The sequence below is a fragment of the Camelus bactrianus genome, chromosome 16 (assembly GCF_048773025.1).
Source record: "Camelus bactrianus isolate YW-2024 breed Bactrian camel chromosome 16, ASM4877302v1, whole genome shotgun sequence".
Lineage (NCBI taxonomy): Eukaryota > Metazoa > Chordata > Mammalia > Artiodactyla > Camelidae > Camelus > Camelus bactrianus.
The window spans coordinates 59141900-59165943 of record NC_133554.1 but is presented as its reverse complement, the minus strand read 5'-3'; the positions used below and the strand labels follow the sequence as shown (position 1 = coordinate 59165943).

Here is a 24044-nt window from a genome sequence, read left to right as displayed (position 1 = left end):
CTGGCCTTTAAATTTCTCCAAAATGGGGTAAACGGAGTGGACTTGTTTGGGGCCCTTTAATGTTGGGGGCCAGCAGAAGGCCCCTTTGGCTGCCCAGCCTAGGCAGCACTCTATAAGAAGCTTTGCTTTAACCCTGTCAATGTCTGTTGTATTCATCACGTTTCTTAACAACCGCCCAAACATTCCCACCCTGCCCCGAGTCCCGTGCCCTCCCGCCCCCTCTCCGTGCTTTGTCCGTCTCATGTCTCGACAGCCCTGTAAAGTTTTCTACTGTGTTGAGACAAGTCCCTGGACTCTCCCCTGGGCCTCTCCATCCTCCTGTTCATTAATGCCCTGTTTTTATTAGCATCTGTGAGACCCAGGAGGGGAAGCTGAGACAGCAAATTCCTTAAGGCTTCCCAAACTGTTCTTCCATTTTGCAACAAAAAGGGGCTGACCATGTGAAAGGAGCCCCTTAAAACACAGCATTGACACTGTGACCCAGGTAACAGGCATGTCTGGTGGCTGAATATCCTGGGCATCACAAAGCCAGTCCCCTGGGCGGCACACAAGTCTGCCAACAGCTCCACCTGGGCCGTGGCAGGTGGCACCCACAGGGGAGTGATGTTTGGATATGAAACACAAACATGTATGTCATTGTTTCTACTGATTTTTCTTTTATGGCCACTGACCTCCCCCCCATTAAAATCAGTTTTCCTAGGCCAAATGTTATAGGCTTTAAAAATTTCAAGAACATTTAATTTTTTGTTTTGTTGGCTCTTGAGGGTTTTATTTTCATTTCATTTTTTGTATTTCTTTTTTGGTTCTCAGGCAAGATTTTGTACTTTCCAGGATTCCCCACAGGACAGGATGCCCCCCATGGCCTGGGGTTGGCTGTTTCTGGCGGCACCCCGCCCCCCTGCGTTGGGTAAATGCTGACAGCATGTAACGTCGCTGATGACCCATGAGAAGTCGGGGACAGCTTTCATCGTCAGGGAGACCTGTTCCGCCCAGTGCCCCATGGGGTCAGGTGTTACCTGTGCTGAAAAACCAGCCACAAATCAGCTTCCCCCGACCCCTCCTCAGGTCAAATGTACTTGCTAGAGCAGCCCACAGAACTCAGGGAGGCGTGTTCCTTACTAGATCCCTGGTTTATTACAGAGCACGACTCAGCCAGGTGGAAGGATACACAGGGCAACACACAGCAACAGGGCAGAGCCCCAGGCCCTCTCCAGTGCACTCCTCTCCCCAGACCTCCATGTCCGCCAACCCGGAGCTCTCCAAACCCTGTCCTTTAGGGTCTTACGATTGAGTAAACCACTAATCCGACCTCCAGGCCCTCTCCCCTCCCTGGAGGCTGGGTGGTGGGGAGAAGCTGGGACTGGAAAGTTCAGACCCTCTAATCACCTGGTTGGTCCTCCTGGCAGCCAGCCCCCATCCTTAGGTGGAGTCCAAAAGCAACCCATTCACCCAACAAGAGACACCTTTGTTGCTCCCATCACAGAAAATTCCAGGGGTTTTAGGAGCTCTAGGCCAGAAATGGGGATGAAAACCAAATATATACCTACTATACATCACAATATCACAGGCCAACTCGACTGTTTTTCAGAATTCTGGTCTCCCAGTGGATGTGGAACCCACCAGGGCAGCCTTCAACTCCACGTTCATTAACAAGGATCAGAACAGAACGGAAAACTAGGCGCACTCCAGACTTAGCTATTCTGGCACACCAATTAGCCTGCACTCCAGATGATTCCAAGAAAATATCCAGCTTCCCCAGAGTCACCTCAGCAGTTCTCCCAGCCTGTCACTGCTGTACGAGGCCAGCACACTGGGAGAAAGACTGCTAGAACCCAGGACGCTGCAGGCACCTTCAGTCACCCAATGTCCTCCCACCTCCCAGGGCCGGGACTCCAAGGAATGAGGAGCTTTTCCAAGCTCCCCTCTTCATTGGCGCTGAGAAACAACCCTCCAGACTGGGGATGAATTTCTCTCCGTCTCTGTAGGTCCTGATGCCACTCTCAGGGCTCAGCCCCACTACTATACAACGGCCCTGCCTCGGGGCACAGAGACGATGCCAGCAGCTGGATCTCCAACCAAGCTCGGCAAGCCACGGACAAAGAGCCTGGATCGGCGATGCTCGGTGCCCTTCCCACAGGGCGAACAGGCCATGCCCTCCTGCCCAGACTGCGGGGGACATGAGGGGCAGGTGGACACGCTGCTGCTGTGAATTTCAGCACCAGTGTGCAGACGTCCATGCTGCTTTCCCAAGTAATGGATTCTCAGCAGATGACATCAGATAAACATCATGCAGCATTGTTGGATCCAGGGTTGGTGTCATGTTTCCAAAATACAATCCAGAAAAACAGTCCACACTGCTCCCTCCCAGGCACTCCAAATTGCCCGGTGGGCCATTTGAGGTTTGGCAAGTGGGTTTCACAGAGCTGCCCACCATCCCGTGGGTATAAGCATGTCTTGGCAATGGTTGGCGTGTTTTCTCACTGAACGCTTTTCCATCTGAAGCTTTTCCAGAGACAGGCCACTGCCGCCTCCGTGGCTAAGATCCCACGGGAAAGGAACACTCCCTGAGCTTCAGAGCTGTCAGGAAACGCACTGTATCGGTCAAGTGTTTCAAGTCTATGTCGTTTGGCCAGTTCTCATCAAAACCCAGCTGGCCTTTCCCGCTTGGGTCAGAGTAAGCGCCAATGAGCACATCAGAAATCTCCCCCTAGCGTCAGGGAGCTCTGCAGCCAACAACCTGCACCCGACTCACTGGCTGACGCAGTTTCAGACACCCACGCAGCCCGACTTCCTGCCTGCCGAACAAGGGGGCATTTGCGAGATCGCAAACACCACCCGGACAAACACCTTTGGAGAAGCAGAAACCCAGTTACACAAGATGACTCTCCCTGGTCCCGTGATTCGTCCAGCTGGCTACCTTCAGGTCCAGCGCCACGGTTTGGAACCATCACACAAATTGGGTGTCCTATTACTTTTCATTCTGCTTTGCCCAGTTATTTTAAAATTTGTACCTGTTGCTTCTCAACCCCCTGCAGAAAGGACACGCTGAAGAGAGTGCCGGCTCGATGCCCTCAGATGGCTGCTGATGCCTGGACCTTCACAAGGCAGGACTTTCAGAGTGAAAGTTGCTGAAAGCCCCCTTTCTGCCTTCCTTGTTACTCAAACGTGGCTTCATGTGGCTTCCAATCACCATGCGCTTCCCTCTGACGTGGGACATGCCATCCAGGAAAGGTCCTTCCTGGCTGGCGCTGAGGGACGAAACTCAGTTCTACTAAAACTGATCAGGGATGCTCTCCAAGAAATATCTTGATCCAAGGGGAGCAATGTGGAAATGAACAAAGGAAAGTTAAATCAGAATGGGGTCGGGAAGCCTCGAAGGGAGGGCTCTGGCACCCCTCGCCACAGCTCACAGACCCAGCAGCAAAAAAGATTTCCTTCAAGCCAGCAACAAGCTGCCCGCTGACTGTAGCTGATGGAAAACCGCCACAGCCCTCCAACTTCCTCCAAAAACCTAATAAAGGCTGACCCTCCCTTTGTCTTCAACTTGCCAGTTTGCTTGTTCCAAACTGCAATTTCTCTCATTCCAAACAGACTCATTTTCGCTGAAGAGCTCATTTAATTTTTAAGGTCAACACCGTTAATCTGGGCTGGGCGTCGTGAATGGTTGATCCCACCTGGGCTCTGTCTCGGAGTAACCCTAGTCTGGGCTCCATTTCTGAGCGGTGACATCCAGCCTGGGGTCCAGCTCTGAAGGGTGACCCTGGCCTGGTGACGTCTCCAATGGAAAAGCCAGCCTGGGCTGAGCTGGCCAGTTTTAGGGACACTCTCGCAGGGGCCTGAGGTGACATAATTCCCCTATTTCACGTAACCAGAGGCAAACTTCCCTCACCAAAACCTGCTTCCTCACCCCCACAACCACAGCACACCTGCAACGCGTCCAGGAAGCAGAGGCGTTTCTCAGCGACCCCCCTCACCCCTTGCTCTGGCTGCCCTGCCCACCTTGGAGCCCTAAAAAGGATGCCAGCACCAAGCAAGAGGCGTGCCGCCCACCCCAGCTGCCACGTGACGGGGGCGAGTCCTGGGCACTGCATGGTAGCCAGCGCCTGGCCACCCCAGGCAGGGGCCAGGACCACCTGCCACCAGGAAATACACCCCTGAGAGGGCGACGGTCCTGATTCTAGGCACCGCTTCACAATTAAATCTTTGAATTAGAAAATAAACTCCACTGCATAGAACGCAAACTCGGGGAAGGGTAAGAGCCCACAGAGCTCCACACTCATCACGCAGGGCTGCCCCGGCCAGCGCCGTGGCCTGGCCCTGACCCAGCTGTCTGCGCCCCTCTGCCAGCCGGAGGAGCCCGAGCTGTTGCGAGCGGGGAGGGAGCCCGGGGGCTGTTCTTCTCCAGCGGGGTTAAGCACAGCCCAACTCCATCCCTCGATGCTGGACTGCCTGAAAGCCTCACCTCTGCTCTCTTGCCGGCACCCACATCTGGGCAGGATGCTGAGCCCAGGCGCGCCCTCCTCTGGCATCAGGGGGAGAAGCACACCTCAGCAGGCCTTGCCCTTGGCAGGGCCTCACGTGGCCCTCCAACCACAGGGAGTCCCAGGCCGGGTTCCCGTCCTCGCGGACGGGCCCGCCACCCTCCCCAGACCTCGGTGTGGCTGGCGTCAGTCTCCACACGGAACAGAAGCTGGTGTGGCTCCAGCTGCCTCCGCAGGGGCTGTGACGGCAGCGCCTGTGAGCAGGTGGAGGCGGGGCAGGTGCTGCCCCAGCCCCGTGCGTGCACGCTGCCTGCCTGGCCCGGCCCTAGGCCAGCTGCTCTGCCAAGTCCAGCAGAGCCTCAGCTGCTGATTTAGTCAGCCTGCGTCAGCAGTGCCTACAGCTAACTGGCGTTTAAGGGACAGGACTGTGGGACTAGCGCTCCCTAAAGCGGCCCTGGGTTGTCTCAGCCTGGACCTGTGTGTTCAGAACAAAGCTGTGAGCGACGCTAGGCTCAGGGGAACGATGCTGGCTACATCCCGCCTCGGCACCGTCCCCACCTACAGGGGCTCAGGGGACACACAACACCCGATGTGAGACATGGGCCTGACAGATGGTCACTCACGAAATAGGAATCTTTACGGAGAAAAAAACAGGAGCCCTCTCCCCAGCTTGAGGGCCAGGATGTGTTCCAGGGAACGGACACTCGACCACAGGCACCTGCCCGTCTCGCCCGACCCAGGGGCAGCAGCTCTGGCCCCTCACCACCGCAGGCGTGCCTCTGGCGTCTTCCTGGAAGCGGGCCGGGGCGACCCCGATGGCTGAGGCCCCTGCTGCTGCCGCTGCAGCCGCTTTAGCGCCCTGTAGGCCTGCACGGCCCGCTCTCGCTCCTGCACGACGATCCGCTGCCGGGCTGGCGAGGTGCTCTGGGGCTGGGACGCGGTGCCAGGGCTCAGGGACTTCTCCAGCATCAGCACTCTCCCGCCAGGCTGAGAAGCAGAGCCAGGGAGGTGGAGGCACAGCTGCAGGAGGGAGGGGAGACAGCAAAGGCCCTGAGCCCAGGGACAATGCGGCCCAGGTCCTGTGCCCTGGGCCACGCAGCACTAGGGGGCAAACAGGCCAGCACCCCGCCCCTGCTTACCTGGCCCCTGCTCATGCTCATCCTGGGCTTGGCAGTCAGCTCTGGGGGCTGCAGCACGACCTCACCAAACTTCACCATATCTGGAGGGGCAGAGACAACCACTGCAGTCCTGGCACCCGGCGCCACTGTCTGCCCAGCCACCAACCCCGGGGAGACACAGGCACCTGCGCCCCACCCCGGCCCCCAGAACCAGGGCTGACTATTGCCTCGGGAAGAGCACCTTGGAGCAGCTCCTGCTCCAGCCTCTCTGCGGCCTTTTCCTCCCTCCTCTGCCGGGCCTTCTCCAGCCGCCGCTTCTGGAACCTGGGAAGAGAGCAGGGCTGTTCACACTCCTCTCATCTCACTGGACTCAGGAGGAGGCAGAGATCACCCCTGCCCACAAGGGACGCCCCACAGCAGAGCCCAGGTGGCTGCCTCCAAAGCCCATCCCACTACCACCCCACAACCCACAGAGAGGGCACTGAACCCAGCAGGACCCTCCAAGGTTCCAAGTCAGGAATCCTCAGTGGGGACAACTATGTCCCCAGGGCCCATCTGATAATGTCTGGAGACATTTTGGGGTGTCACAAAGCAGGGGGTTGGAGAGGGACTCCTGGCCCCCCACAGGTGGAGGCCAGGAATGCTGCCCAGTGCATAAGATGGCCCCTGCTCCAGTGTCACCTGTGTTGCTGCGTCTAAAGGGCCCCCGCACGTGGCACATGTGATATGGCCCCTTAATGTGACTGGAATCAACGTTCAATGACAGTTTTGGAGATCACTGTGGCTTTGGGTGGTACCCGGGATGCGTCTGCTGTGCTGGAGTTTTCATTGGCTAATGTGACTACACGTATGATTCAGACACAGGGAGAATCCACAAAGCTGAAAACAATCCAATGTTCACAAGTTTTACAGAAATTTCTGGTGAAAGCTTGGTCTGGTTCATGTCAAAAGTTGCAGTGAGTGGGGGGCGGGTAACAACTCAGTGGCAGAGCACACGTGTAACATGCAGGCAATCCTGGGCTCAATCCCGGGTACCTCCATCACAAAAAAAGAGGAAAAAATGTTGCAGAAAAGATAAAAATGCATCTCCAAAAGCACTTGTTTGCTGAGACCACCACCCCAGCCACCACCCGCAGGCTCAGGGAGGTGGAGACTGGGTTGAGGGCAGAGGTGGGCCGGGGAGCTGCAGCTCGCGGAGGGCTTCCTCCTGGTTCCGACCTCCGTGAGCCCCCAGGTGCAGGTGCCAGTGTCTCCACTTCTCCCACCAGCCGAGTCTGAGAGGTCACAGAACGTGTGCACATGACACAGCTATAGGCTTTCAACGCTCTTTAAGGTGAAACGTGAACCCTGGAAACCGACATCCCCCAGCGGCCAGCAGGCCCTCCCGGGAGGGCACCAAGCCCCACCTGCTACTGGTTCCCTGTACCCGGCCTGCGTGGACAGCAGCCCTCGGCCTCTCTCAGCTCGTAGACCCCTGATGCTTTCCAGAGAAAGGCACAGACAAAACCAGGCCTTTGGAGTTCCGTGGGTTCAGAGCCTTGCTGGAGCTGAGGTTAAGCAGGTCCCGTGCAGAGAGAAACGCTGCTGACTGCCAGGTCTGTGCTTTCCCTGAATCACGTGGTGGAGAAGGGTGCCCACCCACAACAAGATGCTGTCACTGCAGGAGACAGTCGTGCACGCGGCTGGACCCCCAACCTCTCCAGCCCCACTCACGCCTTCTTCCGCTCTGACTTCTCCTTCCGGGGAGCTGCCCGCGCCTCGGGCTGCCGGCTGGCCTGGTTCTTGCTGAGGAACAGCACGTGCTGGGCCTCCTGCTCCATGCGCCGCACGTAGGCGCCGTCGGACTCCCACTTCCTCTGCGTGAACTTCGGGACGGCGATGTCCGGCTCCTCTCCCTTTGCTTCCTTCTCCAACGTCTTCCTAAAGGCCACCTGGGCTGAGGACACAGGGAGACTTCAGAAGGGCGGGTCGTAGGGGAGGAGGGAGCAGGTGGTGCCAGGCTGGCTGCCCAGGCTCACCTCCCCTCCCGGGGCGACAGGAAGGGCAGACTAGGCTCAAGAGGGAGCTAAAAAGCATCCGAGCCGCCAGCCCGGGGCCCCCGACAGGCCATAGGTGTCCCCCGCAGCTCGGCTGGAAAAGGAAGCAAGAAACAACCTAAGTGTTCATCAATAGGTGGCTGAATGAGTGAATTCCCGTGTTCACCCAGAGACGTCACCGCTCCGCTGCCAAGGAGCAGGGCAGAGCTGGGGAAGGGATGTGGAGGGATCTACAAAATCCACTGGAAGCGAAAACCCAGGACACCAAACAACGCACAGAACTAAGGTGCAGCTTTTACACAGTGAATGTGTGAAAATACACACACTATTTCCTCTGGGACGGCTCACAAGACGACAGACGGGGAGGGAGCAAGACTCAGAGACAGGGCCGGAGGCTACCCCTCACCTCATACCGCTCAGAACTGTTTAATTTTACCAAGTGTGTAAGCCTTTATCTTTTAAGTAACTTAACCAGGAAAAGGGCTGATTCAGTAGAGTGCGATTCAGAATGTCCCCCTCCCACCTGGGCCAGCGACCTCCTCTATCCCTCCCCGTCCTCAACTCTTCATTTCACTATCCCTTTGGCAGCCATCTAACCCTCAACGGAAAGCCTAAGGTTTACAGAGACATTACAAAACCCCACTGTTGCAAAATCAGCCCTACATTTGGGAAAACAAACACCTATACATGTACACAAAACGCAAACACGCTGGACTCCATTCCGCAGCAGCCAGGGTGTTACCCCTGGCAGAGGCCGACAGGTGGGCACCCTGCCTGGCCTTGGGGGAAGGGGGCACTTCTCAGGGCGTCTGCTCAATTCCCTCCATAACCTCTGGAAACCATCCACTTCTCTCCACCATCGTTTCTGCCCTCTGGTCCATGGGACCACCATTTCTCACTTGCAAGAGCCTCATCGACCTGCAGTGTCCAACCTCACTCCCTCACTTGTTACACAGCGATTTTTTTTTTTTTTTTCTACTAAGTCTGAATCTACCATCCCCTCTGATGGCTCTCCAGCACTCCTGGGAAGGAGAGGGGAGGGGAGTCAACACTCCCACCTCTGCCCATGAGGCCAGGGGCTCCTTTTGGAGCCTGACCTGAAACCACACTGCCACCTGCCGCCAGCCCTGACACCAGCCTTCCCTCAGTCCTCCGCAGGCTCCTCGGATTGCTGGGGCCTGGCCGAATTCCTCTGCCTGAAATGCCGTTGAACACTTGGGCAATTAAATGGATTCGAACACATAAGGCTTTATTACCCCCGGCACGGGCCTGAACATTACCCTCTTTCTTCCTCTTCTTGTTACTGATGGGGTTTTTCATCTCCTGGCGGATCCTCATAATCTCCCGGAGCCGGAAAGGGATTTCCTGTTCGTCCTGGTTCTTGGGTTTGCAATCCACTTTCTTCTTCTCTTCGCTGGGAAGGAGAACACGAGGGTGAGACACATCCCAAGTCAAGCAAAAGCAGAACCAGAGAAGCCGAAGCTGGGCCTAGACAAAGAAACTTCACAGGCCACCCTGGCCGCTGTGGTGCGTGCGGGTCAAAGGAGCACGACCTCTGCTCTCGTCCTCACCAGCCCGGAGGCTGTCCCTGAACTGGTTCCTCGCAGGACCCTGGGCGAGGCGCTCCCGGACCTCGTCCAGGACGGCACTGACGGCACCTGGAAGGTGGCAAGCGCCACCCCGTAGACTCCCTCGCACCTCCGCTCACCCGGCTGCCGCCGGCCGCGGGAAAGGCCCCGGGGAGTCTTCAGTGCGCTGAGACCTGCACCCACCTGCGCGGCCCCGGCCGCGGCGCCGAGCGTCGCTTCCCCAGCTGCTGCTGCAGCCGGCCCTGCCGTCGCCCCCGGGTCCCATGCCCCGCCGTCCCGGCGGGCGCCGCCGCTTCGCGCCGGGCTCGCGCCATTTCCATGCCCGACACCCCGCGGCGAAGCCACTTCCGCACTCCCGCACAGTCCCGCCCGGCCCCCGTCACTTCCGCTTCCTGCGCTCCGCCTCGCGCCCTTTGAGGGGGGCGGTGCAGATCCCGGAGGGTCAGGATTGGCCAAGGCGGCCACCGTTGACGGCTTGGGCGGGGCCGACTGGGGCGCGCACGCGCTATGGGCCGCGCCTCAGGCGATGCTGCTACGGAGCTTGGCCCTGGGAGGCCGGGCGGCGGCCGCTGCTGCGCGGGGCCCGGCAAGTACCAGCAGGAGCAGGGCAGGGGCCGGGGTTGCGTTCGGGAGGCCGGGCCCCATAGGGACCGAGTAGTCCCGGCCGCCTGCAGGGACCGCCCCCTGCCCTTTGTGTCCGCGCCTGGGGTGCAGGAGGGGCGCTCGGCCGCTGGGCAGAGCCAGGGTGGTACCGGCGGGTTCTGAGCTCGTTCTCTCGTGCGGCAGTACCTGTTGAGCGCCTGCTGTGCGCGAGCCCTTTGGGGGAGCCGCAGTGAACAAGGAGCTGACGCTCCTCACAGGAGGAGTTAGAGAAATAAGTGTGGGCTGTGTCAACTAGTGTTCAGTTCCCTGGAGACAGTGCAGGGAAGGGGGCCGGGGCTGGAGCGGTGAGAGGGCTGCCCACGGGACCTTCATGGGTAGACTGGGAAGGGCTGCCCACGGGGCCCTTGAGGATGACCTGGGGGCCTGGGCTCCTCGTGTTACAGAGGGAAACAGGGATGAAGGGGTGATGTGATTAGTCAGGACGGTTAGCGAGCAGGGGTGCGACCATAGTGGCTGGCCAGAGAGGCGGCTGTGAGAGCTGGATCTCCTAGGCTTCCACCACCACGCAACTGCAGGAGTGCACCCCCAGTGCCAGGCCCCGAACCCAGAGCTCCCCATGAATCCTACATCACCTTGTACCAACAGGCACTTCCATTTTACAGATGAGAACCTGAGTCTCGAGGTGAAGTAACTAGTCTAAGGTCGCACAGGAACTGAGGGAGTAGAAAAGGCCATGGAGCCCCCTGCCAGTGTCAGGAGGCTGAAACTTCCCCAGAGCTGGAGACAGGCCGGGCCTCCCCAGCTTCCTGGAGACTCATGTGCTTATCTGCATCCTTAGGGGCCACCCTCCAGCTGGGACTGGTGCCAAAGGCTGCTTAGGGGCGGCAGCATTCTTCACAGGATTGGAGTACATGAAGGCCCCAGAGAGTTCGGGAAGGACTGTACGGAGGTGGGCTCCCAAGCAGGTGCAGCAGACACTGGGCAGCCGAAGTCCTCCCTGCCTGGCGGGGGCCCCTCTGAGCCCCGGTACCCACCGCCGCCTGAGCTCCAGCCCCCCACAAACTGCTGCATGAGCGGCTGCCCCAACTGTGTGTGGGTAGAGTACGCAGACGCGCTGCTGCAGCACTACCAGGACGGCGGGAAGCGGGCCCTGGCTGCCCTGGAGGAGCACGTGGCTGACGAGAACCTCAAGGCCTTCATCCGGATGGAAATCCAGCTCCGCGTGAGGAGTGGAGGCTGAGCCCTTACCCGGACAGCCTCCTCCCAGGGACGCAGCACGGCCTCCTTTTTCCGCGGCCCCTTTGTGAGGGAATGGGAAGAAGTGTTTGTGGACTTTCCGTGGGAGTAATTAAGTTCTCTGACGTGGTTAGACAGGAGGCTTCCGTGTCGTCCTCTGTAGGGCTTGTGTCACCTCATTGGGGAAGGCAGGCACACTGTCATTGTCAGCCCACCGGGCACCTGTGAGGGTGAAGCTGGACCCATTTCCTTGACTATTCATGTGACAGTTACCCCAGGGGCCCCTTCCATGGCCCAGCATCCCAGCAGTCCTGCCCAAAGGCCAGCTCTGGTTACTCTCAGTGGTGCAGCAGAGGGAGGACCATCTGGCCCGGTGAAGTTGCCGTTGGCGAAACCCTTGGCAGACAGCCTGGGAGGCGCCCCATTCATCCAGCTGCAGGCAGTCCCTCCCCACCCACCGGCCCTTCCAACCCACTTAGCAGCTCCCAAGGCAGTTGGCCGGGGCCAAGGGACCGGGAGGCCTCAGGCGTTAGCCCTGGAACCAGCCTTCTAGCACCAGACTGGTCTGGTCCTTGACTGCTGACTGGGCCACTTAGACCATTGGTTGGAGTAGGACTTTTTCTTAGGGCCCTCACTGCCCAACCCCATCTCCTGCTCACCCTCAGCCATGGAAATTTTCCCACTTCATCTGCCTCCACCACCCCGGCACCCAACAATTCCAAGCTCTGATACTGGTGGCCTGGACAGGTAGGGGTTAAAGGAATTTATGCTTGTTTTATTTCCTCCCATTTAAGGGAAATGACTTCACAAGGGATTTGAGCTGATAAACAGGCCTTCCCAGGTAGAGACCTTCAATATACAGCCAGCGTTTCCCACGGAGACAGATCTGTGGACAAGGGAACGAAACCACACGGCCACGAGATGTGCCACCGTGCTAATGCCTGAGGACAGACACACCCAGCAGCACAGGCTGTCACCTTGGCTAGTTAGTGGGTATCACCCAGAAGGAGAGTTTTGATTGGTTCTGAAAAATGTGATTCTGGTGACAAGTTGATTAGACCCGAATTCAGAGCGTCTGCTATCCTCCAACAGATTTGAAAATGACCCAGGAAGGGAAAGGTTTTCCCCACAGACAAAAGCACAGCCAAGCTTGGTGCACTTAGGGCCCCAGAAAGAATCTGCAACATAGAGGTGGTTTATCTCAGAGCTGGGCAGATTTCTGAAGTCCCAGGAGAAGGGAGCTAGGGGAAAGGGGAGAGGTGTACAAAATGTAGCATGTGGGAGCAGCAGGTGCAAAGGCCCTGGGGTGGAAGGGGCTTGCTGGAGCACAGCAAGAGGGAGGGATGAGAAGTGAGGCCAGAGAAGTGGATTGGACGAGGCCATGCAGGGCTTTGGGGGCCACAAAGGCAAGTCGCTCAGCAGTCAGGACTGAAAGGGGGGAGGTCCAGCACAGCGGCCAGTGCTGTTTTGTCTTCACTCAGAGATGAGAGCTCTTCCTTTCATCCGTCCATGATCCCATGTCCCTTGCCTGCCCTGGCCGTGTCCCTGGCTCGTCCTTCCTTCAGGCCCTTGACCTCACTCGAGCCCCTCCCCCTGTCTCAGGGAGTCCTCTGTGGGGGTGCCCACCCCACAGTCTCATTAGTGTGGTGTCAGGGCACAGCCCTAATCAGCTTACCCAGCAGCAAGATAAATGCCCTGCCGGCAGCTTGCCGAGGGAAGCCTGTCACACACCTGTGGCCCCCGAGACCTGCCTCAGTACCTGGTGAGTAGTGCCTTTCCCAGGTTGTCCTGACGGCCACTTACCCAAGGGCCTCTGCCCAGTGGGTGGGAAGCTGGCGGGCTTTTTTCCGTCATTCTGAGGTCAGGCTCTGTGGGAGTCCAGCTACTGCCCTGTTCAGAGACGATGCCCAGCCTGTCACCTCCTCTGTTCCCCATGTTGAACAGTGCTGCTGCAGGCTGTCCCCCAGACCAGCAATGGTCTTGGAGCCTCGGGCCACACACGCTCAAGCAACTTGAGTGGGCTGAGACCTGGGCCAGGATAGGTCAGGCAGCGGTTTCCATGGGGATGGGTTTCCATGGGGACAGCATCTAATAGTTGGAGCTTCATCAGGGCCCAGAACTGTCCATACCAGGCCCATAGCCTGGGGCTGGGGAAGGGGTCCAGCTGGGCCTGCACTGTCTGGGTTACAAGGAGTGGGTGTCATGGGTTTTGAGCCGCCAGAACCACCAGGCCTGCTGCCGTCCCCCTTGGACACCTGTGCAGATCCAGCTCCCCACCCCTGGTTCCTTCCCGGCTTCTGTTGGTCCTGGCACAGAGGCTGAACCTTAGTGGGGGAAGGACCGTGGGGGCCTCCTGGTTGGTCTCAGCCCTGATGCTCCAGCGGGCAGCTGGCTGTGGCCCAAGGCTGGAGTCAGGCATTGCAGCCCACAAACCACAGGCAAGAAAGGGGACCCAAGGGGTGGAGCCTGGGGCATCCAGTGCTGGGGCGGCAGCTCGTGTCCGTGTCACGTAAGTAGCCCTAGAACCTGCTGGGCTCCCAGTGGCCCCTGAGGGATTAGTCTCCCTCTGCTGCTAATAGGCTTAGAGGAGTCTGAGCTGTCCCTGCAAGGGTCACTGGGGCTTAGGGCATCCGGGCAGAGGCGCTAGGGGAGCGGGGCGGGGGTCACCCTGTGTGGCAGGTGCAAGGACAGTAGCAGGTGACTCTGGCACCCAGAGCTAGCTCTGAGCACAGTGAGCGGCAGGGGGTGGGAATCTACCAGCAGAGGGAAGACACTGCTCCTGCAGCCTCGGCTGTGAGCCTCATCCTGACACAGGCCCCTCCCCTGCCCAGGCTCCCCACCCTCCTGTCTCTCAAGTCACTCTTACTGTTACCACTGGGTGAGACCTAGTGTCCCACCCCAGGGATGGGGTGGGGGATGCAGAAGGGGAGACTGTGGGGAGGGGTGCACCTGAGGGCCACCCAGCATTCTCTCCTGTGCCTGGCTCCAAGTGGAGCCCCACGTGGAGAAGGCAGGGGCTCCCCAGGGCTGGGGTCTTACGGGGGTTCAGGGGGGTCTCATGTTTCAGGGCTTCCTCTGCTCTGGTGGGTCGGAAGCAGGAGGGCTGACTGGGACCCCGGCCTGGTCTGCACGCAGCCCACAGCGTGAGGGAGTCCAGAAGCCAAAGGTCACTGCGGCGTCTCTGCCAACCTGGCCATGAACCTGGAGCCACCCAAGGCCGAGATCCGGTCGGCCACCAGGGTGATTGGGGGGCCCGTCACTCCCAGGAAAGGGCCTCCCAAATTTAAGCAGCGGCAAACCAGGCAGTTCAAGAGCAAGCCCCCCAAGAAAGGCGTCCAAGGGTAAGCAGGGCTGTGGGCGGGGCGCCTGGGGGTGCACCGCAGGGAGCGCGGCTGGCTGCGGGTAGGGACCGGTAGGGACCGGGCTGGGCTCAGCCATCCTCTCCTGGCTGAAAGTGGTCTCCTCCTCCTGAGTGGGGGTCGGTTCCTAGGGGCCTGAGCCGGGCCTGTCTCCGGGCGGGGGTCGTGGGAGAGGAGGCCCTTTGCTGTTCCTGCCAACAGGTCTAGAAAGCACACCTACCCACTGCCACCCGGAGACTCAGCCGCGGCCCCGCTGACCGCCTTGCGTCCCGCACTCACAGGCACAGGCCCCCGTGGACACACCCAGGGCACACTCAGACACTCCACATTGTCGGGAGCCTGCACTCAAGTGCCCGCAAGGCCCCGCTCGGCTCCCTTCCCAGCCACTGTCCCTGACTGCTCTGTCCTTGCAGGTTTGGGGACGACATCCCTGGAATGGAAGGCCTGGGAACAGGTATGATGGCCACGGGGGTCCGCCTAGGTCCCCCCCCCCTCCACCCGCTGCCCTGCTCTCTCCAGCAGAGGCTCATATAGGGTCCTGCCCTCAGCCTCTCTTTCCTTTTCTCCCCCGTCAAGCTCAGACACCACAGAAGCGGGTGGTTCCTACGCAGCGGGTCCACCACGTGCTTGGGGGCTGGGAAGGAGCAAAGCTCTTGCTGTGCCCCCACCCCAGCAGCAGGAGCCCCCTTCCTTCCCCCGCGCCCGGCCTGCTGCACCCACTCTCTTCCTGGGCAGGGCACCCCCCAACACCCCCCCAGCTGGTGTGTCCTGGTGGAGGGGCTCTGCACTGGGACTTGTACTCTCACCGCTGGGTCGGCAGGCCCCGAGGGGATGGTAGACCAGGGGACACCCCGGGACCCACTGGCCCCCTCACCCTGCAGACATCACGGTCATCTGCCCGTGGGAAGCCTTCAATCACCTGGAGCTGCACGAGCTGGCCCAGTACGGGATCATCTAGCCCTGGATCCTAACCTGGGCCCCTACCCTCCGCCGCCGCCCGCTGTGACCGACCCCTGCTTCCTGCAAAGAGGCCTGCCCCCCAGTGTCCAGATGACCCTGTGTCTGGAGACCCTTGCAGGGCGGTGGCTTTAGGCCCCAGGAGCCCACCCCCTCCACACAGGACGCCCTCTTGGGGTGGCCAGGCCCTGCTTAGCTCCGCGGACCCTCTCCCCCCATGGAAAGGGAAAGTGAGGACAGGGCCTCCCAGGAGTGTCTCCCACACCCTGGCCCCTGTCCTGCCTGTCTGGGGGTGAGGACAAGCTGCCCCCACTGACCCTGTCGGCTGAGGCCCTTGGGCCAGCTTGGCGGGAGGTGGGTGGCAGGAGTCCTGTGGGCATCAATGGGAGAGCGAGGCCTCTCCAGACGCATCGCACCAGCAGGAAGCTTGACCTTTCCAGCTCAGCCCGTGCTTGCTGTCCTTGTTTCAAATAAAATTAGTGTCCTACTTCCCCACGGACTCGTCTGGGGCCTGTTGTCTGGCGGGGCAGGGCCCGAGGGTGGGGTCTCTTCAGCAGGAGTGGCCAGGTGAAGGCGCGGATTGGCAGGGGCTGCGGGGCCTGGCCGGCTGAGAGGGGAGGAAACCATGGGGCGCTGAGCCTGGGCCGGTGACGGCTGGACCCAGGCAAGGCGGGCAGCACTGCACACACACCTGTGTGAAACTGTCCCCAGCAGCAGTCATCTTCTGGGAGCTTCCCAAGAGCACGTCCACCTGGACGTAGGGGTCTGTTCACACAGCAGTGACCAGAGTGATTCTTGGGACGGGGCCTCTGGGATCTTGTTTATGTGAAGGCCAGAAAAAGCCGTAGTAGCCAAAGGCAATGAAGGCCGAGCAGCAGTGGCCGAGGGAGGGGTCAAAGGACCTGCTGGGGCCGGATCTAGACCTGGTGGCGGGTCCGCAGGCGTGCAGATAGGTGAGAACGCCTCGTGCTGCTGCTCCGGGTTGGTGCAATTTATTGTATGAGTAACACGTCTCAGTAAACCTCACTCCCCCCAACACACACACACAAACACTAGAAGAAGAAGCCTGGGCCTCGCCCCGGACCACCACCGTGGACAGGAGAGGGGAGCTGCCCCGGGCGAAGGCAGGTGCCAGGCTGTGGTGAGGACGTGGGGCCTCAGAGGCTGGGCTTGTGAGTGGGACTCCGAGGTGGCTAGAAGTGATCAGGGGTGAGGGTGGGAAGCGAGGATTGCGGTGGGGGTCAGGTGGCAGCATCTCACCCAGTCCCCCTCGCCCCGAGCTCTCCTTGCTGGCCAGGTGGCTTTGCCGGGCACCCTGTGTGGAAGGCAAACACTGACCAGGAAGTCGTCAGGTGGGGGCTTACACTCGGACAACAGACCCCAGCAGTGCTTGCAAGTGAGCAGGCAGTGCAGGGGAAAGGGGACCCTGGGGAGCTGGGGCCGGCAGGTGGAGGAGGCCTGGGGGTCCAAGGTGGGCATCCCCAAGTGCCCAGGCAGGTTACTCTGACACCTTCCCCGAGAGGGGCAAGGAGGCCTGCAGCCCCAGACTCCGTTCCAGTGTCCTGGTCTTTCGTCCCATCCACCAGTCAACTGGGGGCCCATTTGGCAGAGGGTGGGGTACCGGGCCTGGGGGTCTAGAGGGCAGGCCCGCCCTCCCAGCTGCCCCCTTGTGGACAGCCAGGGCCCGCACCAGCTGGATGGCCAGCAGGAGCTCTGCCCCCTGGACCACCACGACCACGATGGCATATTTGCCCGCGGTCCAGACGTGGCTGCGCAGCCACTGGCGGAGTGGGGGGCCACAGCCCTGCAGGTGCACCACTCTCTGGGCCGCGTCCTCGTCCAGGCCCAGCGCCCTGAAGCCACACTGGTCGTTGACAGAGGCTCCATCTTTCCAGGGGTCGATGCAGCAGGAGGCAGGAAGGCTGCAGGCCTGGACTCCAGGGGAGCTGCAGTTAAAGTGCCTACCAGGGCCCAGGGGGCGTCAGTCCAGAGGGCAGGGCTGCGGGCCTGGGACCCCAGTGCCGTGCCGAACGTCTCCCACCCGCCTTCAGACCTCCCAGGGCACACATGCTGTCTGTGCACACGCTCACATGCACGCGTGCACGCACATGTGACGCACACCGCATGACTCCACACCGGCACGCAGGCACCCACGCACACGTGCACACACCTGTGCACACACATACACACACATACGCACGCCTCTGGGCTAGAAGGGGTGTACTGCGTGGGACGCTGGAAGGCGGCAGGCATTTGATGGGGGCTGGAAGCAGGAAGGCCTGGCCCCACGGACGCTGCTGAGTTGGCCTGAGCAGCAGGGCTGGAGTGGGAGAAAGTGGCAGAGGCTTTGGTAGGGTCAGCGGGTCGCGCCGGGGCATGAGGGGCAGCGCTGGGCAGCGACGGGAGGCGGGAGGCTTGGGAAGGGCTCCCAGGACCTCGAGGGGGTGCTGCTCTTGTCACCCACCTCAGGGAGCCCCCAGGCGCGCCTGGCCTTTGGCACCCAGGGCCCTGCGACCTGCAGGCTTTCCCCTCGCCTTGCCCTCGCGCAGCCTCATCTCCTGGAAGGGTGGGCCTCCCTACAGCAGGGGCTCAGAGGCCAGCAGGCTGGGCGGCATCACGGCCCCAGAGGGGCTGCCACCGGCCCAAGTCCCCCGCGGCCACCAAATGAGAACAAGCTCCTACAGTGCTTGGGGCATGGAAGGAAGGGCCAGCACGTCTCTTGGACCACTGGGGACAAATGGCTGGTTTTCAAGAGTCTCCCTGTGACTCTAAACACACACGTACAGAAACGTACAACACGTACACACACACACACTGCACACACGTATACGTACACACACATGCACGGGTACACACATGCACACACGTACACAGTGGCGGGAGAACGGTGACGTCATAGTTCAGGACGGTGTCTGAATTAATCTATACGTCATTTTCACTTGACACTGAGGCGTCTTGTACAATGTCCTTACCGAACCAACCCCACCCAGAGCGACTTTCTACGTCTGCTGGCTGAGCTGCTCTGTTAAGACCGCTGCCTGACCACCAGGTGTGTACATGTGCAAGTGTGTGCCCCTGAGTGTGTGCACACAGGTGAGTGTGTGTACCAGTGAGTGTGCGCGTGCGGAGGTGTGTGTGGCCTGCCTCCCCTCCAGCCCCAGAGAGCCTGCCGGCCACCGCGGGGCTGGCCGCCTCACCCTGGGCCCCAGGACTCACAGGTTGCGCTGCCAGTCCTGGTAGGAGGCCGCCCCGCAGCACTGCAGCCCCAGCTGGACTTGGTCGATGAGGAAGCACAGGTCGGGGTCGTCCTGGTAGTGGGTGATGGCCGCACGCAGGACGTGCTCCAGGCCATCCTGCAGCCGGCCCCAGAGGGCCACCAGCAGGGCCCCGGCCATGGCCTCCAGCACCAGAAAGGCGAGGACGCCCCCAGAGAAGCAGTGCAGCAGAAAGGCGTTCTCGCAGAGGGCACCCAGGCAGCCCGCCAAGCTCACCACGCTGACCGCCAGCCCGCCCAGCACCAGCCCCAGCATCAGGTCTGCAGGCAGGGGGCCCCCCCAACTAGTCCCCAGAGATCCCTTAACGGCCAGGCCCCAGAGCCCGACAGCCAGGGCCAGCAGGCTGAGCAGAGAGAAGAGGAAATTGGACAGAAAGATCAGGCCCTTGAGGCAGGGGAGGGAGTGGGCCAGGACTCCCCCCAGGCCTTCCCCCCGGGCCTGGTCCTCCCATGGCGCTGGCCCCGGGGGAACTGGAGTGAGCGGGCTGCTCCTGGTGAGGGCTGGCTCCTGATCCCTGGCATCCTGCAGAAAAAGGAGGAGCAGAGAGGTCTCACCAGTGAACCCTATTCACTCAGACCATGTGACAGTCATCAGGGAGGAGACCTCATGGAGGGATGTCAGAGTCTGTTGGGGAGGAAGCTGGAATGGACGGTGGAGGCGGAGGGGGCGCTCAGAGACTCTGGACAGCCAGGGTCATGGCAGCCTATAGGCCAGGCAGCAGAGGGGATGGTGAGGGCCCTAGCTCCCTTACAACAGGGGTCAACAGCTGCCTGCAAGTCTGTGGTAGGAAAAAGGACTACCACAAAGGCACACCTCTCCCTCCTGCTGTGTGATGGAGGGTGCGGGTCAGGGCCCCCGACTATCCTGCAGGACAGTCATAAGGCAGGTGGGGCCGCTGCCCCTGAGTTTGGGAGTTTGGAACTGCATCTGTGTGGGTCGGTCTGCACACATCGTCACGAGAGGGGCTTCTGCATGCGGGCCAGGAGGGGGGGCCCACCAGGAAGAGGGGCCAGCCCAGGGGCCTGCCCTTTCTGCCTCCTCCTGTGATCCAGCCCAATGTCCCAGGAGCAGGTCAGCCCTACTAAGTGAGTGTAGATCTGTGCTGGGCCAGGCAGTGAGGGGGTCCTGGGATAGGGGAGGAGCAGCCAGACCTGGGTCTGGGGTGCAGGGCCTTCCAAGGGACTTAGCCCAGGCTCGGGGTCCCTGGCCTTACCAAGGAGAAGAGTAAGGGTGCTGAATGTTGGGGGGCCCACCCTCCCTCTAGGCTCCCGACAGAAGAGTGGCTCACTGATCGTGAGGTTTGGAGAAGCTTTAAGCCCTTTCCACTTGCCCCCTTGAGGGACAGTCTCAACATCAGATCTGCCTCCAGCCCCTCCACCCTGCCCCAGGCCTCCTCCCACAGCCTTCTGAGCTGCCTAGAGAGCCCTCCAGGGCCCTGGCACTGCTTACCTGGGACAGCAGGGGCCTCCTCTCCCCCTCGTCCATCCTCTGCCAGGACAGGTGCACAGGTGCCAGGACAGGTGTGTGGGTGCCCCGCTGGCCTCTGTGGCTGGGACACAGGGGCTGGTGCTGCCCGTGCTCTGGGAGCTGTGAGCCCCACCGGGACGCCACAGTCATGACCCGATCATGTGAGGAGTTGTATTTTAGGGCTTAAGAGGACAAGCCTCTGCTGGCGAGATGCAGGATCCTCCTTCGGGAGCCCGGATTCGGCCCGGCTCTGTGCAGGCTCGACGTGGGTGAGGCTGGTGGGGGGCTGGCCTTGTGGCCAGTGTGGGCCTCAGCCTGGCAGGTCCAGAGGATCAGACCCCTGCGAACTGGCTCTGGTTCCCATAACCATCCTGGGAGACCTGCCCACAGCTAAATGTGTTTATCCCGACTTGTCCACGGCAAGAAGGAAATCCTATGCATATATGTATATTTGAAGTGCCTTTCTTTTTCACAAACCACTGGCTACTAACCACTATATATAAAAATAGATGAAAAACAAATCTCTTCTGTACAGCACAAGGAACCATATTCAACATCTTGTAATAACTTTCAGTGAAAAAGAATATGAAAACAAGTATGTGTATATGTATGCATGACTGGGACATTATGCTGTGCACCAGAAACTGACACACTGTAACCGACTGTGCTTCAATTAAAAAAAAAAATTACAATGGGGGAAGGTATACCTCAGTGGTAGAGCACAAGCTTAGCAGGTACTAGGTCCTGGGTTCAATCCCCAGTACCTCCATCAAACAAACAAACAAATAAATAAATCTCATTACCCTCCCATCTGTAAATAAATAGATGAATAAATAAATAAAGGACCACACAGACTGCTGGGCTGTGGGCAGAAGGTCAGGGCCAGGCCTTGTGCAGCCACATGGTGGCTCACCTCTTTGTCTGAGAGGACACACCCAGCCCTGTCAGTTACTGCATTGGGCTCCCAAGGTGGCTCTCAGGGAGACAGTGGTCACCTCTCTGGCTCCATCGCAGCCCTATTCTGATACTGGGTAGCCTTTACCAGCACTGTTAGGGGCTGAACTGTGTCCCCTGCAAATTTATATTTGAAGTCCCAGCCCCAGCACCTCGGAGGTAGGACCTTTAAAGAATAATTAACTTAAAATCAGGCCTTTATACACAAAAAAATGCTCAAAATCACTGACTATCAGAGAAATGCAAATCAAAACTATAATGAGGTATCATGTCACACCAGCCAGGATGGCCATCATTCAAAAGTCCACAAATGACAAATGCTGGAGAGGCTGTGGAGAAAAGGGAACCCTTCTACACTGCCTGTGGGAATGCAGTTTGGTGCAGCCACTGTGGAAAACAGTATGGAGATTCCTCAAAAGACTAGGAATAGACTTACCATATGAACCAGGAATCCCGCTCCTGGGCATATATCCAGAAGGAACCCCATTTCAAAATGACACCTGCACCCCAATGTTCATAGCAGCACTATTTACAATAGCCAAGACGTGGAGACAGCCTAAATGTCCATCAACAGATGACTGGATAAAGAAGAGGTGGTATATTTATACAATGGAATACCACTCAGCCATAAAAACTGACAACACAATGCCATTTGCAGCAACATGGATGCTCCTGGAGAATGTCATTCTAAGTGAAGTAAGCCAGAAAGAGAAAGAAAAATATGTGAGATCGCACATATGTAGAATCTAAAAAAAAACAAAACATAAATACAAAACATAAACAGACTCACAGACATAGAATACAAACTTGTGGTTGCCAGGGGGGCGGGGGGTGGGAAGGGACAGACTGGGATTTCAAAATGTAGAACAGATAAACAAGATTGTACCGTGTAGCACAGGGAAATATATACAAGATCCAGCGAAAAAAATGTGACAATGAATATATGTATGTTCACGTATACCTGAAAAATCGTGCTCTACACTGGAGTTTGACACAACATTGTAAAATGACTATAACTCAATAAAAAAATGTTAAAAAAATAAAATAAAACCAGGCCTTTAGGGTGGGCCCTCTGCAGTGTCCTTGTAAAAAGAGGAAACCGGGATGCAGAGAGACACTAGGGATGCACCTGCAGAGAGAACAGACACAGGAAGAAGGCAGCTGTCCGACTGCAAGCCTCAGAAGAAGCTAAACTCTGTCACCTGAACTTGGTCGCACTTCCAGGCTCCAGAACTGTGAGAAAATGGATTTAAGCCACCTGGCCTGTGGTGTGTTGCTACAGCAGCCCCAGAAGACAAACGCAACTACTCATATAGCTTCACAGAATCAACATCATACCTTCACAGTCACGTGACGGAGATGAAGAGGAAAGTGGGGTTCGGCAGGACCGCACGCCTGTTGTCAAGCAACGCTCACACATAACTCCACTGGGAGACAGACGTGGCCAGAAGATGCAGCCCTGCGCTTCCATGAAGGGATACACGTGCTGATAGGAGAAGCAGAAAGAGTCCGTTCTGTACGGGAAGAATGTGACAAGGTGAGAGCAGGATGTGTCAGCAGAATGAAAGCCGTACACCAGTCCTGGGAGCAAACCTCACAGCTCTTCCTCCGTTTGTCCAGGATCCAGCCACCTCTCGGCCTTGGCTGCCCTCTGGACTATTGCATCAGCCTCCCCAGGGGTCTTCCTGCTTCTCCCCTGGCCCTTTCCCCACTGTCAGTTCTCTGTTCAGCCTCCAGAAGAAGCCTAAAATGTAACAGAGAGCCTGCCTCCTCCACCTCACCTTTCCAAAGGCCTCCTAACACACTTAGACTAGAATCCAAAGGCCTTTCCCTTTGTGGCAGGGTTCTTCATGACCCAGCCCTCCCCACCTTCTCTCTTTGCACTCTCTTTGCAGACTGGCCCCCTCAGCACCTCTCAGTCCCCTGGACCTTTGCACTTGCTTTCCCCTCATCCTATTCCACCCCTGTCTCAGGTATCTGCATAGCTCACCTCATCTGGGACCTGCTCAGACCTCACCTCCTCAGAGATCTTTCTTGACCATCCTACTCAAAACTGCGTCTACCACTCTCTGTTCCTCTCCCCTGCTTTGGCACTTGTCACCCCCTCCCATGTTACATATTTACATGTTTATCTCTGTAATCTGCCTCCTGCTGGCAGCTTCCCCCAGGGTAGGGGGTCTCTCATTCTTGCTCTGTCCCCATACCACACACAAAGTAGACCCTTAATAAATATGTACTGATGTAATAATGAATAAGCCAAGTTCAAATAATTGCTGAAACAGGGGTTAGAGAACAGAATGGTTTAGAAACTGACGTTGGAACAGTAATAACAAAATCAGTGAAATTAAGATAGCGGGAAAGGGAGGAAGTGAGAGTAACGACTTCCCACCTGTTTTCAGCACAGGAGATAAACACAATCCGAAATTGAACCAAGGGCTTAAAAAAACATAGGTTAGCCTCATGGAGGTTTTCGTAACGTTTCCCCCACAGTCCCGGGCAAGGTCAGGTCCAAAATGTGCAAGGTGAAAATGGGGAGCTCCTTGTTGAAAAGCATTAAAGATGTCAAGCCAGAGATGGCGGAGCGTTGCACTCGGCGGGCGCCCATGGAGCTGGCCCTGGGGGCATATTCCAGGATATTACATCTCTGCAGCAAAGAAGCGTTTATCTAAAATGCAGCCTAAATTCATTTGTTCCTTTTGTGTTAGATTCAGGGGAAATGCCTTATTTAAAAAAATGTACCACGAAGCTCTGATGTTACCTTCCTGAAACTATTTCTCTACTTCTGTGCGACCAGCGAGGTGCCTGGGACGCGCGCTCCCCGGCTGCTCCGCTCGGCCTCCCTCCGCTCGGGCTCTCGCGTCTCGCCACCGCGTGGCCAGAGGGGGCGCCAGTCCGCGCGCACTGCCGCGAGGTCGCCTGCGCATGCGCGGGCCGTTGTCAGACCGGAACCTAGTTGCGCGGCCGGAACC

At 58.6% G+C, this 24044-nt stretch overlaps 4 protein-coding genes across 8 annotated transcripts; 2 read left to right on the top strand and 2 right to left on the bottom strand.

Annotated features, from left to right (window-relative positions):
- Nucleotides 1-1111: 1111 nt before the first annotated feature.
- CCDC137 (coiled-coil domain containing 137) lies at nt 1112-9607 on the bottom strand. 2 transcript variants are annotated; one of them, XM_074343984.1, is made up of 7 exons: nt 9408-9607; nt 8916-9049; nt 7313-7535; nt 5841-5923; nt 5621-5700; nt 5245-5501; nt 1112-3305 (listed from the first exon to the last, which is right to left on the bottom strand). In XM_074343984.1, coding segments are annotated over exons 1-7 (915 nt in total). In that variant the 5' UTR covers nt 9545-9607; the 3' UTR covers nt 1112-3304. The 2 variants fall into 2 exon arrangements, with proteins under 2 accessions (XP_074200085.1, XP_074200084.1); XM_074343983.1 differs by having other exon boundaries at nt 1112-5501; nt 9408-9606.
- Nucleotides 9608-9652: 45 nt separating this feature from the next.
- OXLD1 (oxidoreductase like domain containing 1) lies at nt 9653-15874 on the top strand. 2 transcript variants are annotated; one of them, XM_074343998.1, is made up of 4 exons: nt 9653-9810; nt 10666-11810; nt 14836-14876; nt 15304-15874. In XM_074343998.1, the coding sequence occupies exons 1-2, from the start codon at nt 9751-9753 to the stop codon at nt 11065-11067; spliced, it is 462 nt and encodes a 153-aa protein (XP_074200099.1). In that variant the 5' UTR covers nt 9653-9750; the 3' UTR covers nt 11068-11810; nt 14836-14876; nt 15304-15874. The 2 variants fall into 2 exon arrangements, with proteins under 2 accessions (XP_074200099.1, XP_074200100.1); XM_074343999.1 differs by having other exon boundaries at nt 10666-12825.
- PDE6G (phosphodiesterase 6G) lies at nt 11670-15874 on the top strand. 3 transcript variants are annotated; one of them, XM_045513481.2, is made up of 4 exons: nt 11670-11810; nt 14199-14404; nt 14836-14876; nt 15304-15874. In XM_045513481.2, the coding sequence occupies exons 2-4, from the start codon at nt 14259-14261 to the stop codon at nt 15378-15380; spliced, it is 264 nt and encodes an 87-aa protein (XP_045369437.1). In that variant the 5' UTR covers nt 11670-11810; nt 14199-14258; the 3' UTR covers nt 15381-15874. The 3 variants fall into 3 exon arrangements, with proteins under 3 accessions (XP_045369437.1, XP_045369436.1, XP_010948967.1); XM_045513480.2 differs by lacking the exon at nt 11670-11810 and adding an exon at nt 12685-12825; XM_010950665.3 differs by lacking the exon at nt 11670-11810 and having other exon boundaries at nt 12819-14404.
- Nucleotides 15875-16349: 475 nt separating this feature from the next.
- Nucleotides 16350-23959, bottom strand: TSPAN10 (tetraspanin 10). The gene is made up of 4 exons (XM_010950949.3): nt 23834-23959; nt 20104-22561; nt 18596-19176; nt 16350-17340 (listed from the first exon to the last, which is right to left on the bottom strand). The coding sequence occupies exons 2-4, from the start codon at nt 20269-20271 to the stop codon at nt 16878-16880; spliced, it is 1212 nt and encodes a 403-aa protein (XP_010949251.1). The 5' UTR covers nt 20272-22561; nt 23834-23959; the 3' UTR covers nt 16350-16877.
- Nucleotides 23960-24044: the final 85 nt, after the last annotated feature.